The 20,303-nt window shown below is 26.4% G+C and overlaps 1 protein-coding gene across 2 annotated transcripts in view; it reads right to left on the bottom strand.

Moving 5' to 3' along the window:
- Positions 1-20,303, bottom strand: part of LOC129959983 (unconventional myosin-XVIIIa-like) — a 106,987-nt gene that overhangs the window by 66,222 nt on the left and 20,462 nt on the right. For both annotated transcript variants that reach the window (XM_056072947.1, XM_056072955.1), the window contains exons 14-20: positions 19,240-19,402; positions 17,180-17,360; positions 16,645-16,849; positions 14,781-14,947; positions 13,892-14,020; positions 12,625-12,768; positions 11,926-12,015 (exon numbers count right to left, since the gene is read on the bottom strand). In XM_056072947.1, coding sequence (XP_055928922.1) covers positions 11,926-12,015; positions 12,625-12,768; positions 13,892-14,020; positions 14,781-14,947; positions 16,645-16,849; positions 17,180-17,360; positions 19,240-19,402 — 1,079 coding nt within the window. The remainder of the gene's footprint in view (positions 1-11,925; positions 12,016-12,624; positions 12,769-13,891; positions 14,021-14,780; positions 14,948-16,644; positions 16,850-17,179; positions 17,361-19,239; positions 19,403-20,303) is intronic.

Raw genomic sequence — 20,303 nt, 5'->3', positions numbered from 1 at the left:
TTGAAAAGCCCTTTTTTTTAATGAGAACCTACAAACCCAGGAATAACTATGCGCCAAATTTGTAACTCTAATCCAATAGTCAGCTCAGTAGACCGTCTTAAATTGTTTTTCAATGAACGTTGCAGAGCGCAATTTACAAATAATATATCCGTCTACTAAGTACAGTATAGAACTTTAAATGTATGAAACTTTAATAAAATAAAACTTACTATAAAGTTTTTTAAGTTAAAGTAATATAAAACTTTATCATGTTAAATCTCTGCAATTAAAAGAAAATTCAATTAAAAGCAAAATCAAATAGATTAAATTCTTGTGAGGAAAGAGGTATTCTATATGAATTCGGATAAAGAGTTTTGAAATTTTTATTAGCTGCAGGCGATATTAAATAGTTCACATAAGAAAAATTGTTTAATTCCTCATAGACAAAAATAAAAAAATAATTACGTTAAAAATATCTAAAAAAGAAAACAAAAAGAATAAAATTTTGAATTTGCTATTTACATACTTGGTTTGTTTGTGATTAGGAAATTGAACGGAACATAATCAGAACTTTTTCCCAACTTCCCCCATTTAGATGAAATAAAATAATAGGAAACAATAAATATGATAAAATCTTATTATTGTCACATTAAGCTGCAAATAAACTTCAGATTTTTTTTTTAAATTCTAATCGGACATACTTAGAATAAATATTAAATCTTATAGAAAAGTCTTAGTATGTATCTACACTTATAATAAAGGCGTGTGTGTGCGTTGGCGTTGTACAGGCCAGACCTTTTGAGCTACAGCTACCAAATATGTCATGTATGTATACCTTGAAGGTTGGAAATGATAGGAGATATTTTTTTCAAGTTTTTAATTATAATCTTTATTAATTAAAACTCAAGCTAAATTTCGGCGCTTTTTTGCTAAAACTTTTGAAAATATTATTGCGCATTCATAATTTTTACATCAAGTTAAAAAGTTCAAAAATTATATTTTTAATGATACCAATGTTTTAACTTATCTTTCTTTTGCTTCTATTTTCAATGATTTTTTTAAAAAATATTTTAACTATATTTTTCAACAAATTATTTCGCACAAAATAAAAATAAGATTTAGCAGGCACGTTTCTCGCGCATGTGGGGGAAAAAATCAGTTTTCATCAACGTATTGCCATCACATTGATAAAAGCTCATTGAAAAAATTATAACTATAAAAGTTATAAAAAGTAAAACTACAAAAGTGTAATTTTCAGCACTAGTCTATATGAAATAATACTCTAAAAAAAATATTTTTTTTATGGCTTGTACAATATCAGCGTTATTAATTTTAAAAAAATCAGTTTTTATTTAAGGCAAATAAGGTTTAATATATACGGATATCCATTCTAATCAGGATCTAACAGCTATTTTGTAAACCTGTATATTAATAATAGATATACATCTGCTAACAAATTGGTCTAAATGAAGTAAATTATATTTTATTATTCTGTCAATAAATGTTCTGATGAAATACGAATTTTAAGTTTTTACACAGATTCTCTGACCTATGAATCATATTTATCAAAATATTTTTGAGACATACTTTAAATAAAAAGAATTACATGCCAGTCAACAAACCAATCACTAAAACAGACTGATTTATGGAAATTTAAATATCAGTATTCTATAAAAGCGCACGCTTTTAGATCTTTGCATTCACCGTCTTAAAGAAAATACGTCAATCAGTGCCCGGAGTTTCTCCATGACTGATTATTAGATGTGTGTGTGTGTGTGTGTGTTTTGGTGCTCTACACGCCAGACAATGTCACCTAGAACTAGCAAGCTTACCCCATATATGTTGTTGTTGTTTCTAATCTGTCTTGTTGTTTCTAATCTGTCTTTCTAATCTTTCTAATGTCTTCTTTTATGGTGGTGGTATACCACCTCCATAAAACCAAAGATCTCTAAAAAGTTCAAAAACAAAAGTGGATCCCTTAAAATCTCAAAAACAGTAAAATGTAAACATTTAAGAATATGATTGGGGGAAGCTTGATCTGCCTTGCACCAAGGACATTCAGCAAAGATTCTCTGGCCATGAAGAGATTTGGTGTATCCACTCGAAAAACGAGAGAGAGCCGTTTGCTGTTTTCTAGAGATATCCTGACGGTAACACCAACCAGGACTCTTACCAAAGTACCAAGGCAGTTGGTGGGACCTTTCAAAGGGCACTCGACTCCATCTTTTTGTTAAAGGAAATTTCAAAATAAGTTAGTGTTACGTCACCATGAAATACGTCAGCTGAGGCTGCCTTAGCTAAGTTATCGGCTATCTCATTACCATTTAATCCAACATGTGAAGGGACCCACTGAAAGTGCATAAATTGTTCTGCAAAGAGCCTGGCAGTAAGGACTAAGATATTCATGCTAGTATTGTCCCCCACTTTCGTCCAATGAGAAAGGTGCTGTATAGACACACGACTGTCCGTTAAAATCCAAATGTCCCTGAAGACAAGTTCGGAGGACGTGTTGATGTATTGAAGGCCCTTATGGATTGCAATAAGTTCGGATCTGAATACAGGGCAGTTGTTAGGATTTCTAATCAAAATATCCGTAGTTCCTTCAGGAGTCTCTATGTGCATGCCACTACCAGAAATGCCATCATCTCCTTTACTACCATCAGTGTACATTTTCAGAGCCGAAGATGGAGTGTTATGAATTGTTTTTAGAGCCATTTGTCTAGTAAATTCAGGTAACTCTGACTTTTTGCTTACCTTGGCCAAGAGATCAGTATGGAAATGAATTCGATCAGGGCCAAACAAAATTCCAATAAGGCTTTTAGGGATGTGGTTCCACATCTCCAGAAGGTAGACTCATCTCTTTTGCGAAGGAAAAAGGACTGTGTTTCTTTAAATGCTTATTATTATGCCATGAATAAAGGTAAGGAACCATGAAACCATTGGCCCATATATACTTTGTAGGATAAGAATGTGCACCTCAGAACGATTATTTTTTTTTAGTTGCGATTAGAATTTTAATTAAGAATCAAGCAAAATTACGGCATTTTTCCGCAATAACTTCCAAAAATATTACAACACAATAGTGATTTTTACATCATCTTAGAATTCAAAAAATAATCTTTTCAATCATACTAATGTTTTAAAATATTTTTTTCTTTTGTTTCCATTTTTAGTGAATTAAAAAAAATATTTTAATCATATTTTTAAACAACTTCATTTGCACAAAATGAAAATAAAATTTAGCCTGTACGAGCAAATTAGCTTTTAACTCTTACTAAGAAAATGCACTGTTCAGCACGTGTTTGTATGAAACAGAATAAATATAAAATGTGATAGTTTCTAAAAAACGAGAAAAAGTTATTTGTGGCGATTTAAAATAGCTAGCTATATCATTAATTCAACCTTATTTAAGGCATACATAGTTTAATATATACAGTGTATTTTCTCCAACTATCAGGGGTGTTTGTGGGACCCAAAAAAATCCCCGGAAACTTTTACGGACTTACTACCGGCATTTTGGAGTTTCGAGAAGGGGGGGGGGGAGAAATGAAAAATTACAATTATGAAGTATTGAATGACCTAATTATAAAAGTTCAATGAATTACTTTTTTTTGCAAAATTAATAACCATAAATTTTCAAACATATAAACTACTACATTTTATGCAAATCTTTTAAATTACCTGAATTAATTCTTTTAAAAAAAATTATCTAATTTCTGCTGCTTTTTTTTTTATTTTCTGATGTTTGTGGGCTTGTCTTTCTTTTGTGGTGAACTTCATAATTGCAGGAAGGTTGACTTTTATTTTCCTCATTTACAGTTGAAGAAATTTCCTCGAGAACTGCACATGCAGAGGTAGAAGCAGTTTGCTTTTCTGCTAATGTAGAAGGTTTTTCAGAGACTTTTATAGGTGACTCATCTGAAATACATGTTTTTAAGTCCTCTTGATATGTTTTCCAACTTCTGTTCATATTCAGTAAGAGATCTTTGTGAATTGGATCAGTCATTGGATTTTTTGAGCCATATTTTTCACATGAGGTTTCTTTAGAAGCCATTAAATCATATTTAATAGTCTGCACTGCATCTAGGGAATCAATCTTAAGAGAGGTTCTATAGTCAGTGACAAGTGCATCCATTAAGTTGAATGCACTTTCCACTAATGGGCCATGGAAGCAGCTAAGGCAGGCTTTGACCAATTTAGCCAATGTAGGATACTTATAATCATTTGTGAAATCATCTTTTAAATTAAAAACTTTAGACCAATATTTATCAATTGTACACTTGACTTGATTTCCACTTTCATCAGATGTGTGGAGCATTTCTTTGGTGATATCAATATCACTCTGGTATAACCTTATTTCAGCTTCTACTTTTGACTTTTCATTATCACTAAAAATATGGGACATAAAAGATGATAATTTTTCAAAAGCTAATATTGTACTGGTTTTACCTCTTAGCTCTGGATCTAATGCTGTAAAACTAATTAGATATGAATTTTTAAGGGGTAATTTCTGTTTCATATGCTGAAATTTCTAAATGAAATTCTCTTGCGTACATAAATAAAAAAATATTTCAATAAGCGAAACGAAAAATTTACACGTGCATCAATAAATGAAACGAAAATTTTACACAGCGGAGAAAAAAAAGTTGCGAAGCGATCAATGACAAATAGCTGATACGGCGAAAAATCCCCCTTCTCTACTTATTGGCGCCACGCCAGTAGAGATAAGACCTTTGAACCCAGAGTCACGTTATCGCACATCTGGTCGAACGAAGTCTCCCCCTTTTTTTTCTGCCGCGCCTGCTTGCCGAAAAGAATCCAGAAGAGAATGTCCGAGAACCGGGGGAATGAGTCATAACTCGCAATAAGGAAAGAACAAAAAAGAAGTTTTTTCCCCCTTTTCACGCATTATCACTGCCTTTGGAGAAAGAAAGGAAAAGTTTTCACCACACACACTGACCTTGCGTTTTCTGCTTTAAAAGCAAACAAAATTACCCAGATCAAAATAAATAATTCATTATTATTCCTACTTCCTTTTGAACGACGATCCCCGGAAATTCCGGGGATCGAAGTTCAAAATCCCCGGAATTCCGGGGTTTCCCCGGAGCACAAACACCCCTGAACTATGTGTACCTATAATGTATTAAACAAATTAATTTCTCTTGTTTAATATTATTATTTTAAAATTGTAGAGTATTTTGTTGAATGTATGGGCATGAATGAATGAACGTAAAATAAAAACAAAAAATATTAAAAGAAAATAGCAGCAATAACGTCCCTTTCATGTCATCCATAACATCTATTCATATGAAGAATTTAATAATCCCCGTTTAGACTGTTTAAAAATAAAAATAATTAATAAATAAAAAACCATGTTAGCGTAGCCATAATAGCAATAACATCAGGTGTTTCATAATTCCACAAAAAGATATCCGAGAAGAGGGAAAAAATAATTATTTAATTAAAATAAATTGTTTTGGATTTATAATATTGGGTCAATACAAGCTTCATTTATTTATACCCAAAACTCATAAATTCATACTTTCGCTCTCGTAAAATGTGGTATAATCGTTTGGTGTTCGAAATAAGAAAATGGGGGGGGGAGAGTAGCTCCATATATATCTTTTTAAATAAAAGAGACCCATTAAAGCTTAAAATCATAATAGTAACAGTAGCTTGGCTTTAGTTAGGCTGCCTTTTTCCATAGAACACAAAACCATTTTTGCTAACTATGTCATTCTGTAAAAAAGAAAGCAAAAACTTTCAGCGAAAATATTAAGTATTTATACATATATGCAATAAATTAGATATGGTGGTTAATCTTTCTCCTCCATAGTCTGTTTCAGACTATCAGTAAAAGTTTGATTTTCATTAGCTGCCAACGATGTTTCATTCTACTTATGAAAAAATACCAGCGAATTATCCTGTTCGATAAAAATTACCGATCTATAAAAAATTCAATGTTATTATAAATTTCTCTTTTTCCAACTTCCCAGAATTCCCTGACGATTCCCGGTCGGCTGGCCACCTTGAATATTGTCATTACTCTTGATGGAAATATAAAGTATTTACAAATTTTTATCATTAAAAAGTAATTATTACCTTATAATTTTTTTACAAGGCAAAGTGCCTAAAACAGGGAAAAAACCTTGGACAAGGCCATTTTATGTAAGCATTCGAAATGTTAGCTAATTTCACTGGGTAGTTTCTCTCTTAGATTAAATTTTCTATATTACTTCTAAAACGATACCTTCGGAGGTGAATTCACAAATGTCAAAATGTCGATAGCTTTTTAATTGGCATTCAAATTCTATTGATAATGCATAGCAAGAATATGCAAAGAAAGAATAATTGCAAATTGAATCAAATTGAAAGAGTATAACAAAAAATTGCGAAAGCGGAAAAAAAAACATTAAAAAAAATTTAAAGCATTTCATAACATGCTATTAATAGTCGCTACTAATTCCAGCAGAAAATCTCTGACATTGTGGAAAGCTATAACTTTTACTTGTCATATAATATCATTTACAGAATATAAAAAGCAAATGAAAAAAATGGATATTGTATTTCCTAATACATGATTGTATTATTTAATTTTACAAACATACTGAGCAAATTATTTCTTTTTATAATAAATCCATAAAAAATTCCATACTTTGTAATAAGAAAAGTAGCATTTGTATTAGTTTAAAGATATTGATGTCTGTTTTATGTGCACTTCTAAAAGCCTGAAGCCTTTCATAGAATTAATCTACTGTAATTGTTATTATTATAACATTGTAAATAATTAAAAATAGTATCAAATTCAGGCATCAAAACATTATTAGATAACACATTATTAATTTCTTGGATGTCAAATATATCTTATATTTATTCCACATACAAATGAAAGCAAACTATCTCAATTTTAATGAGTCACTAAGTATTGATTAATATTTTAAATTAATATAATTTTGACAGAATAAAACTGTACATTTTTAACTTGACATTTAAATAAAGAGCTGAAACAGTTGAAAATTAAAAATAATAAATTTCAATCTATATGAATGTTGAGGCTAATAAAACTTCTTGAGAAATATAGTTTTTAAGAATTTCCTTTGAAAAGCAAAAATATTTTATTGCAAAATAATGCATAAAATTATAATGAAATGAATTTTAAATTATTATTATTATTATTATTAAAAGATTTGATACTTACAAAGAAGACAAGAGATTATAAGTGACTCAAAATATTTGCAATTATTTTTTATTTGACGTTATTTAAATGATTATTCATGATCATCAAATAATTCTGCTACAAATCTAAGCATTGTTTTCATTTTGTTCTGAAAAATTTTAAACTTTGCAGAATGAATGCAATAATGAAATATATATATTATGTTGTTTTTGATAAATTAAACACAGATATTTTATAATTTTTAATACTTATTGATTGTTTTGCACAAATTAATATATTTCCTGACAAATGCTATATTTTTAATGCTTAAATAAATTTATTTAAAAAAATTAATACTTAAATAAATTTATTTTTTGGATTTAATAAACAAGATTCTAATTACTAATTTTCAATTATTAAGCTGACTTTTTTTTTTCCTTCAATATATCCTACGGAATAATTTTCTCTATAATTACATTTAATGTATAATTATATCTGCTTTCAAATTTCCACTATCATTAGAAGCAGCAAAATATGTAATGAATAACTGCTTTAAAAAAGCGTGACAATAATAGAAAGTAAAGATTTGTAGAATAAATGAATGCATGAGTATTTAGTGATATTTTGTGATTTCATAGATTTTAAGTGATTTTTGTGATTTAATAGTGATATTTTGCGATTGAGACATGTTATAAGCTTGTAACATGTCTATATACTGCATATTTGTCTTCATATAATAAAATCTTTCACAACCAAACAACATTTGTATAGAACACTTAGTTTCTGGCAAAACATGGAGGGAAAGTTACATTTATTAGCAAAAGAAATGCAATTCCCCCTTATTTTATATGCTTGCATAATAAAGTGATGGACCATTTCATGTCTATTCATTAATCATAAGCTATAATAACAGAAATAGTATACAGGGTGTCAGAAAAGAACACAATCAATGTTCATTTTCCTTAACTATTACTAGTAGACATATACTTCCAACTGTTAAGTTTCATCAAATAAGGGAATCAACTATATGAAAAAACTTTGGCTTCTGAATAGGGGGGTAAAAATAACTTACAAAAATTAAATTTGCTTTCCCAAAGTGAAAATTTTGATGTCAATGTGAACAATGGTGTTTTTACAAAGTGAAAATTTTGGTGTCACATTTCATATGTGTCAAAGAGTAAAATGCTTTTCTTACACTATTTGCACAGATGAAAAGTTTCATGCTTCTATTTATAATATTTACTAAGATATTAAAAAGCAAATTTATTAACTTATAACTTTTTTTTCTATATTTCTGAATGGTGCTTCAGCAAGACTTTCATAGCAATGACCATAAGCTTTCAAATGAAATTAAAATTTTCAAAATTGAATCAGTAGTTGAGGCTGGTGAATTCCGTTGCAGGTTTTCCCATAAACAATGCACAGTAAAGCAATGTCCCCACCCCCCTGAAAATAGACAGCTGCGTAGGACAAGTAATAAATGATATCTAACTTTCATAAGAAATAAAAATTGGGGAAATCAGACGAGATTTTGTAACTGGGTGATTTGTTTGCTTTTTAATAAAAAAGAAAACAAAATAATATATCACATTATATAAGTTAATAATATATTTAAGATTCTACAACAAATTATGCCAAGAAACACCAAGATGAAAATCAAATATGAAACATTTTTTTGTAACCTTCCAATAAACGAACATAAAAAGGCAGTACTTTTTAATTCATAACAAAAACCATTAACCAGTTTTTCAATAATATAATATTAAACTTAAGTAAAATTTAAAATAATATTTAATGAAATATTTTATGAAAATATAGATACCTGGAACATCACTTATATTCAATTGCCTGTTCATTTATATTCAATTAAAAATTTATGCATTTAGATTTTTGTAGATTTTCAAGATGATACATTTAATAAGCACTTATTTTAAAACATGAATTTTATTAAAAATTAATTAAGAAATCAACTGAACAGTGTGAATCTATCATTTTGTTTGACAATAAAAGTAAAATTATAGTTATCAAATCTTGACTGAAAATTTCTTATTTTTTTATTTAATATTTTATCGCTATAATTACAATTTTTATCATTTTAATAATAAATGATTATGTCAGCATCTTTAAGCAAAACAAACAAAAAATACTTTTAACAAAAATAAAAACATACACAATATATTTTATATAACACATACTCAATTTCCAAAAATGGGCAGTTAATAATTCAAATTGACTTGTGTCTCACACATATTAAACTGGCCCTTCACAAAAAAGTTTATCAACCACTGTTCTAATATAAACCAACCCAATCTGAATAGAATAAGCATGAAAATAATGATTCACCATTTATCAAATCTCTGCCATTTTTAATTATTTATTATTTTATTCTGAAATATTAACAAACCATTAACAAATTTCATAATTTTTCCCATTTAAAAATTTTTTTATCAATAATTACAGACTATTAGTAGTTTAAAGATCAGTCTTGAAGCTACGCCAATATTTCAGAAGATTACATTTAAAATGGTTGATTTGATGAATTAATCTTCAATTTTGAAAACTAATAGGGACAAATTTTGTTATCTAGAATAACGGTTAAAGATAATATTTAAGCTCTGTCTCACTTCTGCCCAAACTCCAATAAGCTAATATCCAAACATTCTATCAATATCAGTCTAGTTGACATGCACAAGGCTCACATGCCACGTAGAAATTCAAAGAAATAATTTTTAATTAGTATATAATAATGCATGCTTGTCCAAACAAATCTCTGCATACTTAAACATGTTATATCTTCCATGCACATAAAAATATTTGATGCAATGAAAACTTGCTTTTCTCCAATCATAAGCTAAAAAATTCAATACCATGTTAACGTAACCATGGTTTAGATTTTTACTAGAGTTCTTGCAACAATGAACTTATTATTCACCGGAAAAGAAAAAAGTTCCATGATAGACTTCTGTTTAAATGATAAATTGAAATAGAAAGTAGATTTTTTTTAAAAAATATTTTGGCTTCAATACAGTTTTTTCATTCTTTTGACCCAAAATCATAAAATTAACACAATTTTGTTCATTTTATAAGTCATTTGTATTTCAATCAAAACCACCCAAAACAATTTTTTCCACCTTCAAAAAATAACACATTTTAAACTTCCACAGTGAATAGATTATTTTTGTTGAAGATATTTCTGTCTCATTCATTTTAGCCACAGCTTCAACAATTGCAACTAATAAATATCATTCAATACTGTATTTCAACTTGATGTATTTTTAAAATATCTTCACTTTTCCTTTATTTTAGATATACTGTTGATCATATTCCTTACATTTACTGTTTTCATGAACTTCTTGCTTCAGATTTCTTTAACATGTGACAAAACCTTGAGAGCCCCAATTGTTTCTCAACTGACTTATCAATTTAAATTGAAGATTAAACTTATAGTATTAGTGCAGAATTTCCACAGCTGATAAATCACTAAAACTTTAATTAACAGTTAGCCAATGCTTTCTTGTTTTAAAACATGGCAAGTTTACATATAAGAAGCTGTAACATATATATTTTGGATTTCACATAAGTAAAAATAAAAATTCTTTTTAAAATATTTGATTTATACAAAAAATTATAAATCTATTATATATATTGATTTTTTAGAGAAGAGAGTTTGGTTAAATAATATGGGGAAGAGAAATACACATTTACTAAGAAAAACTGCTCTTATTATTTTTTTTTTTTTTCAGTTGCATTTCAAAACAATGCACAACAAGCTATTAAACATTTAAAACAATATTCTAAAAAAAAAAAAATTAAGATGTCACATTTGCCATATTTTTTCAAAGACAACTTTTATTGGATTTTACAATAAATAAACATTGTTAAAACTTTGAAATAACTGAAAACAATTTAGAATTTAAGAATAACAACATTGCATTTTTTAAAAAATGCTTTTTTACATTTAATAAATAAAATTCATAACAACTGCTAAAAACTATATAAAATATTATGTGATTACGTTTGAAGAATAACTGTCTTTATTCTGAACGATAATTAATAGAAACTACACAAATTTATTTTTCTAAAAGAATGGTTGCACTTTCAAAATTTAATGCAAGACATTTTATTTAGTTATATGAAAAAACATGCATACAACAGAATTTTTCTCAATACATTTTAATACTGAATTAAAATGAGTTACCTTTTTATTGAAAGATTTGTAATCAACATAAAAAGAAAGATTCCACACACGTTAAAAACAGAATTTCAATTTAATATTTAGTGAAATATAACTATTAATATTTAAAAAAAATCACTCCAAAACTTAACAGAAGTAAAAATACATTTTCCAAGCATTTCACACAATTGTTAAGAGTGTTAAATTTCATTTGTTTATTAGACTGAAAACTAGTACAGGCTATAAAACCAAAAAGTACCTTTAAAAGTAGAAAAACTGATGAAATGACAAATGCTAAAAAAATTGCAAAAACTATAGATTAATATATACCAAAAATAAAAAGCTTGAAGCATTAGCAAAAAAAATTATGAACTATTTGTTTTCCCATAATATCTTTATTTTAGGGAAAAAGTTTTGATTATTTTAAAAATTACTTTTAAAAAAACAAAAATAATCAGCCAAATATTCAAATAAGCAGAAACAATTTAAATCCGGTAGTTTGAAACATTCAAAATCAGTCAACAAAAATATTTTAGCAAAAGTAAAATGTTAAATTCATTTGCTTTAATATTATTACAATGAAATACAATTATGATTATAAAAACAGATTAATTACCTTGGCTTCTAATTTATCATTTGCCACTTTCAGTTCATTTCTCTCTTTCTCAATTTTCTCCAATTTCCCTTTTAAAATCTCTAATTCCTCCTGGAAAAAAAAATACATTGTTATTTAACAAGTTTCCTCTTTCCAAATATGTTTGTTATTGAGTTGATACACTATATTCTATAAACTTCTGAAAAACAGTCTTAAGCTTCATGGGAAATATAAGATTTATCCCGGATGGAAAAAAAAATCCACTGTAAAATATATTAATTCAATTTTGCAAAAAAAGAGGGGAAAAAAAGTGAATATCAAAATTTAAACTAAAATTTAGAGATAAATAATATCTAACATCATAATAAATAATAGTTAATTGTCTTCTTACAAAAAATATATATGGTTAACTGAACTTAGTTAATTAATGAAGAGAAGGAAGATAATAAATTGTTGTTAAATAATTTTTCATAAATATTACAAATTTAGTTAAGTGAGCAATCAAATAAAATGAGGAAACAATGGTTTCACTTACATTGCGAAAATGAAGCAAAATTGTAACTTCTGATTTTGGAACATGACATATACAAAAACATTTTATATTGACAGTAAAATAGTGAAAAAAATTTAATAATAGAAGTCACATATAACATTCGACTTGTAATGTTCTCTCTTATTCTCTTTCTAAAACCAAGAACAACTTGAGAAAATGTTACTCACTGTTTTCAATTTCAACTCCTCTTCAGTTCGATGAACATCTAACAAGGGCAATACTTTAACATACAAACGCCACCAAGGCCAAGTTTTAATAGCAAGAAATTTTCTAACATTTCTTTGAATGCAACGAATAGCCAAGTCTTGAACCTAAAGGAAAGATATTGATGAATTTGTTGTCATTAGAAATAAAAATAAAATATGACATTTTAATCTTTGACGAGTCAATATTATATAGGATAGCCTACTAATCGTGGCCCAATAGTTCATTTTTAAATTGTTAAAAATAGATACATACTTCCTGCTGGACACTTTAAAAGTAATATATATCTTATTTAAATCAATAACCATACTGATGAAAAAATTACAAACTTTTTATACACACATCCTTAGTCTATGCCATATTAAATATGTATAGTAAAATTCTTGACACATTAACATTTTTAACAAAAGAAAATTGACGGAGTTATAAAGCTTCAAATATCACTATTCTAGATCACTTCGATAGCCACCTCAAAGAAAATCTGCCTATCAATGGATGTTTAACAAAAACTGTGAATGCTGATTAGCCTACAACAATGAAATTCTAAACTTTATAAATCGTTCAATTTATCTAGCAGTTTAAATATTAGCTATGAAGTAACAGACGAGTTAGATGTCCAATATTAGCATTTAAAAAGATAGTGAAATTGCACTTTTAAGATGCTACATCAGGATTTCACCTCATGGCATAAAAAAATTAACACATGCAATTGCTTTAAAAAATGACAACAGTTTAGAAACTTAAATCAAAAATAATTTAATTTCTAATATCAGAGAACAATAAACAGCACAAAACAATATCCGAGACTCATATTTGTCAGAAATGTATTTTTTCCCCTTAAAAGTCTATAAAATTAAAATAATCAAGGAATAAAAATATTCAGAAGTACAAGATGACATTTGTCTTTTTTAAGACAGAAAACTAACTTACAGCTGCAGAATTTTCTCCATAGACAAAATGCTTCTACATATTAAAAGTTATTTAATTCAAACAGAAATATGAAATTATTAAAATTTAAATTATTTATTTTAAAAACAAAATTATTCAAACATAAAGTTAATATATTTTTTTTCTTTTTACAGCAAAATTTAAATAATGTTTTAATGTAAAATAATCAAAAATAGGAGGAGAAAGAAGATATAATTTTAAACATAGTGCAAACAAAATTGAAATAAAAATGGAAAAATATTTCATAAAAATATTACCTACTTTACTAATAATATAACTTACTTTGCGTTTATTGATTGCAGATCTAGCAAGATAACCTCGACAATGGGCTTGAAAAGATGCAATCATGCCATTTAACTTTTGAACCCGTTGGGCTTCTAAGTGTGCTAGCATTCCAGATCTGAAAAATATCTACAAAAAAACATTATTTTGGTACAAGTAAGACTATTGATTAATTTATATTTACATATATATCACTATTTAAATGATAAAATCAGAAACTTATAGAATAAAATACAAAAATGGGGGGGGGGATTTTAGAAAAAAAAATTTTAATAATTTTTTTTTTTAAAAATTAAGCATATTTTGCAAGAACACAAATCATCCCTAATTTTATTTTTCATATTATATTTGTAATTGTATTTCAAATAGTAAGAAAACAAGCAAAGTTTTTATTTGTGAATGATAAGATAAATAATATTGTATACATATGAGAGGAAAAAATCACATGGAAATTTTTTCAAGTTGTGAAATAGAAAATATTTATATTACTGTGGAAATGCTAAGCCAAAATATTTTTAGTTTACAAAAATGCAAATTCATTATATTTCACAAGAACAGCATTCAAAAGATTACAAATAATCAGTTCACATTTAAAGAATCGTGATCAATATATTAATAAATGATCTAATGACAATATCTTAATCTTTTAAAAATGAAACATTTCAAGAACAGGTTTGAATATTTTCATAGCCATCTTTTGTAATTTAAAATCTTCACAACTGCACTTAATTTAAAACTTTATTTTGTTGACAGCAAAAAAAAATATTGAATTAAAGAGAAAAAATAATTATCTTATTATAAACATTTTTCAATACTATTTTTTCAAAATTATGTTAAAATACAGCAAATTAATAAACTAAAATGTTTTAAAATTACAATTAAAAAGTACCTGACTTAATCCTAATCGATATGTTGCCTTATCAATATCTAGATGCTCTAATAGGTGTTCTACAGCTTGTCTCTCATCATAAACAGGTGAAGCAACTCGATGCTCAACTGGGGCCAATATTTCAAATCGACGTCTGAATTCAGAATACATAAGATTTTCTGGAAATCCTAAAAATTTTAAAAGTTCATTATTTTTAAGTTGACTGAAATATAACAGTTCATTATGAAATGAACATAAATATTTCAAGTTCCATTCAAGAAAAAAATTTCTTTACAAAAATATTAAAAACTACCTAATTCATTTCTTGATATATTTTTCCCTCTCAGTATAAAATCAATTGCAAATTCCCAACAATTTTATACAAAAATATTCTTAGTTAAAAATGCGACTGATTTCTAACATCTTATACTTTGTTTAAAGGACTGTTAGTTATATAAGTAACATTTGAAGTGAAAAAAAAAGTAATTCCATAATAATCATTTTGAATAACTCAGGCACAGAACAAGGTATGCACTGCAAAGCTTAATATAAATGTTTTGGGGCAAAACTGTTCCAAAATATTTGAAATTTAAAACGATTTCTCTGAAAGATGAATTTTTACTAACATAGAAGATAAAATTTATTGTACATTCATAAGATATTAAACATTGTATTTGCTAGATGCAATATATAAAAAATATTACATTATTTGTCTGCAAAGACCATTATATTCCTTAGAATAGATGCTACGGAGGATAGGAAGTTTTAAATTATTTTTTAAACAAAAATACAAAATAAGTTTCAAAAGACTTTATTTAATAGAAATTATCACAAATTTGAAATCTATTCTGTATTGAAAATATAAAATAGTTTTCATATTTTTACACAATAAAATCAATGTTTCTTAATATTGAACTCATTCAAAATTACAACAATTTTTATTACATTTCTCAGTTCTAATCCTTACTGGATTATACATGCTTTTTTTTCTTTTAATTTGAAGAATACAGACCTTATTACCTTTCATTATTTGATTTGCTACTTTAAAAATATTAATTATAAAAGATATTTTTAGAAAATTTTATAAGATTTTAATGGAAAAAATCAAATACTTCATACTTAACTTATTTAGTACACTGATTTAAATTCTAATATTCCCTTAAAAATTATAATATCCTTAAAATTACTTTTAGCATGAGTACACAATTTAATAGAAGAATGTATAAATCAAATAATTACAAAGGACAATTTAGTGTCCAAGAAAGATATCACTTTCAAAGTTTAAATAGTGGTAACTGTAATCTTAGTACAGTAAGATTATATTATTAATTAAGAGATTTATATATTATTAATATATATTATATATTATTAATTAAGAGATTTGTCAAATAACTAATTGACAACACATACTATATTTAAACATCTAAGTATTTGTAATTTTCTGAATATCTCGAAGCATGTATAATGAATTTTAAAGATATAAATATTTGTACAAAAGAAGATAGGAATTTAATTTTACAGCTGCTATGATAATTATATCAATAACAACAAAAAAATATATAAAAAGGGATACATTTTCTCCTCCAAAATCCTTTCATGATGTTCTAATTTTGCATTTTCGTAAAGACAATATTTTTAAAAGAAAGCTCAAATTGTAGCACAAGAAAGTAGACACAAAGAAGTTGGTTCAACTTTTTTCTTACTATTTTGCTTTAATGTCTTAGTGAGTAAACATCCGAAAGCCATACCATTGATATACTGACTCTTATCTTAATCTGAATTTCCAAATCAATACTAACTACTTTGAAATAAATTTCTAAAATGTACATTTAAAGATTTAAATATATCATTCCTCTGATGGAGGACAGAAATTTATGAAACTAACCTTGCTTATGAACCCTAACCGTGTCTAGAACTTGAAATCCTCTGATTTGAGATCTCAGAAGAGGAATGTTGAGCATTTCATCAGGCCCTGGCACTTTGTTAGCAACAGGTGAAATATGGCCCTCATTTATACCAGCATTATGCCTAGGCAGGTAGCATTGGACAAATTGGGTAGTTGTTCTCTTCAATGAATCAACAAGGATATCCTGCAATTTACATGAAATGTTATTTGCCAAAATCATAATTTACTAATATTTATAACCAAAATTTATTCAATATATTTATTGACAACATTTTTTTTTTAATACAGAAACAGAAAATTAGAGCTCAAGGACATTTTTTAAAGAATTTAAGATAGAAATAATATTAATTATTATCATGCAAAAAAAAAAAAATGCTCTTATATTTCCTAATTTTATCTGCACACCGAGATTTCAGATTCAATTAATATTCTTTTAGATTGAATAAAAATAAAGTTACATTGGTGATTGTCAAATAAGTAAATAATAAACAATAAAAAAAAATTTAATACATACCATGATATGCTTGACTTGAAGCGGATATGACCGTCTCTTCATACCTGCAGCAGATACACCTTGGGCTCTTCGCATGCTTGAACTTCGTCTCAGAGTAGACCCACCATCTATATGTAATGAATTGCTGCCAGATGTACCAAATACTCCACGAGAAGCATTAAAAAGCTGATTTATGCATTCTCTAATTACAAAAGAAAGCAACATTTCAAAATGGCACCAATTTATGAGAATATATGTTTGAGGATATTTAAGATTATTTATAATCATTTTAATCATAAAAAAATAATAACATCTATAGTAGAAAACTGTTTTTTGCATTTTTCTTTTATTTTGTTTCCTTGTAGTTCCAATTTATTTTAACCATTGTAATAATAAAGAACTTAGCATCTAAGACAAAGGATGCAATATTTTAATTTTACTTTGTTTTCCCATTCCTTACTAGACTGCTTTTCGGGAATACGTGAATCACAATACCAATATTATGACTTCAGAATTATTTGCAATTGATGGATTAAAGGGCAGCAAATTGTTCAGTATTAATTTGTGATGACAAAGAAGTTACATACTTTTCTTTAAAAATGCAACAAATTCCACTTAAAAGCTTCATTTTTTAATTTTTTTTGTTTGTTTGTTTGACCACTAAAGGAAAAAAAAATGTTAAATAAACTTATTTTGATTTATAATTCCTGGACTTAATACTCACAGAAAATTAGCATATGAGGATAGTGATCAAACATCTTTTTTAATTAAACGCCTACCAACACATATATAAACCATATAAAATAAAAAATAGATTAGCATTCAAGAAATAATAAACATTGTCATTTTTATTGCATCTATTTTTTTAAATAAATTTTTAATTTTAAAATTTAATTATTGTTTTTAATATTGTACAAAAACAAGCTATTTCGATTTTTAAAGAAACTTGCAATATTTTTAAATGAACTTGTATAAATAGTTATAAATTTCTAATAATTGAAGTTGTTTATTAAAATTTTTATATGTCTTTTCATTTATACATCAATTCCTTAAAAGATGTATAAATGGTATTTTAATGTACATTACTTTTAAACATCTATTAAACAACAAACTCTTTTCGATCAGAGATGTTTATTTTCGTGCACTTGTTTCTTACACAATTGTTTTATATTATTAATTGCATTCTACATTCAAATCATATACATAAATAATAATTTCTTATTACAAGAATATTTAGATATATTCACATTTGCATCTAAATAATGCTTGGTATTAGCTCAGCTATGGAGCTTAAGAAACCAATAAATAAAGGCAAATATTTCTTGAATTATGTTTATATAAAGATAAATAAGAAAAATAAGACGAAAAAATATAAAAATGCAATCTTCACATAAGATAATTAAAAATTATATATAATATAAAACTACAAATACAAGGATTATTATCTTGTACTTGAAAAGCGTTCTATTTCAAAAATAGCAAAATGCTGCTTGATCTTTAACTTTTTTTTCTTTTGCAAAAAAAAAAAAAAAATCAAATATAAAAATTAAAATAGTAAAATTAATTAGTTTTAAAGCCATAAAAATTTGACTTTAATTATAATTATTAATAATGAATAATATTACTTTTGAAAGTTATCTTTAAAACTTCATGCAAAATACTTGCCTTTCAAATTATTTGTATGTATCAGTTATAGAAAATTTAATCTGACAGCATGGAATATACACAGAATTGCATAATTGGTGAATAATAAAATACCGGTTTCTACACACTTTTGAACTTCACAGAAATAATTCCATGATATGAAACATTTTAAATATAAGTAAAATTACACTGAATATTGATTACTTCTTATATTCTATTAAAAACATGCATATCCATTAGCTTTAAGATCATCAAGGCTATATTTAGGATAGTTAAAGTCACAATGATTATCTATGCAGTTTTACAGATATTGTAAATATTTATATGTTATTAGCTACTATAGTATCAAATAAATAAACATTTAAAATTAAAAACAAATTATGTTTTTAAATAAATAACACTTAATTAAATTTATTGCAAACATTTATAAATAGTACTTTTGAGATTCTTGAAGGAGAAAAATCACTTGTCTTGAAGCAGGATGCTCTCTAGAATTGCGTAGCCATCCTGATACTGAATAAACAACAGGATTGGTTCCATGGAAGTGCTGAATAGTAAATTGATGATTATAAGGACCTTTCCGAATAAGCTGCTGATAATCTGTAAATAATAGAATAAATAAAGTCAGCCACAAGAACATCGATTTTTAATTTGCTATAAATACATTCAAGCAATACAAAATTTGAAATTTTTAATAATTATTTGCCCTATTTTATTCTTATAGAATTTCATTATTTAGGTGAAATCAGTAAATGTTTCATGGCCTTTAATACATTAAAATCTCATCTGAATACCTGAAGAAAAAAAAAAGCTTTGAAAATAATGATTAATTAATAATGTATATGAAACATATTGAAAAAGTTTAAAATATAATGTACAAAACATATAATTAATTCATTTTCAGACCTTCTCTTCATTTAGTTTCATTGCTGTTTTTGAAAATTGTTTTAAAAAATCACAAATTTTGAAGGTAATACTTTCTTAGTTGATGATTATGTTAAAGTAGAGGTCAACGAAACAAAATATTATTTTTTTTCTTCTATAAAAAATGTAATTCTATAGAAACTTAGCTATCATCATATTTATGAAACAGTTTAAATTTCTCTCTCTTCAACAAGTGCCAATGGGTATTTATAATTATTATAAGAAAAACACATAATAATAAAAATATATATGTGCTTAGTAACAAAGCTGCCGAAATATTTATAAATGAAATGAATATTGAATTAGTACTTTTCCCATCTGCAGAATTTATTTCTGTAAAACTTTTTTTATGGAACGTAAAATTTTAAAAACTATATTCAAATAAATGTGAAAGGTGAACATTCCTTCCCTACAGATAAAATTGAAAAATTAATGGTAATTCAAGCTAAAAATAAGATATATTAAGAATACACAAGCTGTAATAAATTGCCCTATATTTTATAAGAAGTTTTCAATTTTATATTTTGATTTGGATAAGAAATATATTATATATCCAATAAAGAATCAGATTTTGTTT

This window comes from Argiope bruennichi, chromosome 2 (assembly GCF_947563725.1).
Source record: "Argiope bruennichi chromosome 2, qqArgBrue1.1, whole genome shotgun sequence".
Lineage (NCBI taxonomy): Eukaryota > Metazoa > Arthropoda > Arachnida > Araneae > Araneidae > Argiope > Argiope bruennichi.
The sequence above is the reverse complement of the archived record's forward strand: the minus strand, read 5'-3'. Positions and strand labels throughout refer to the sequence as shown.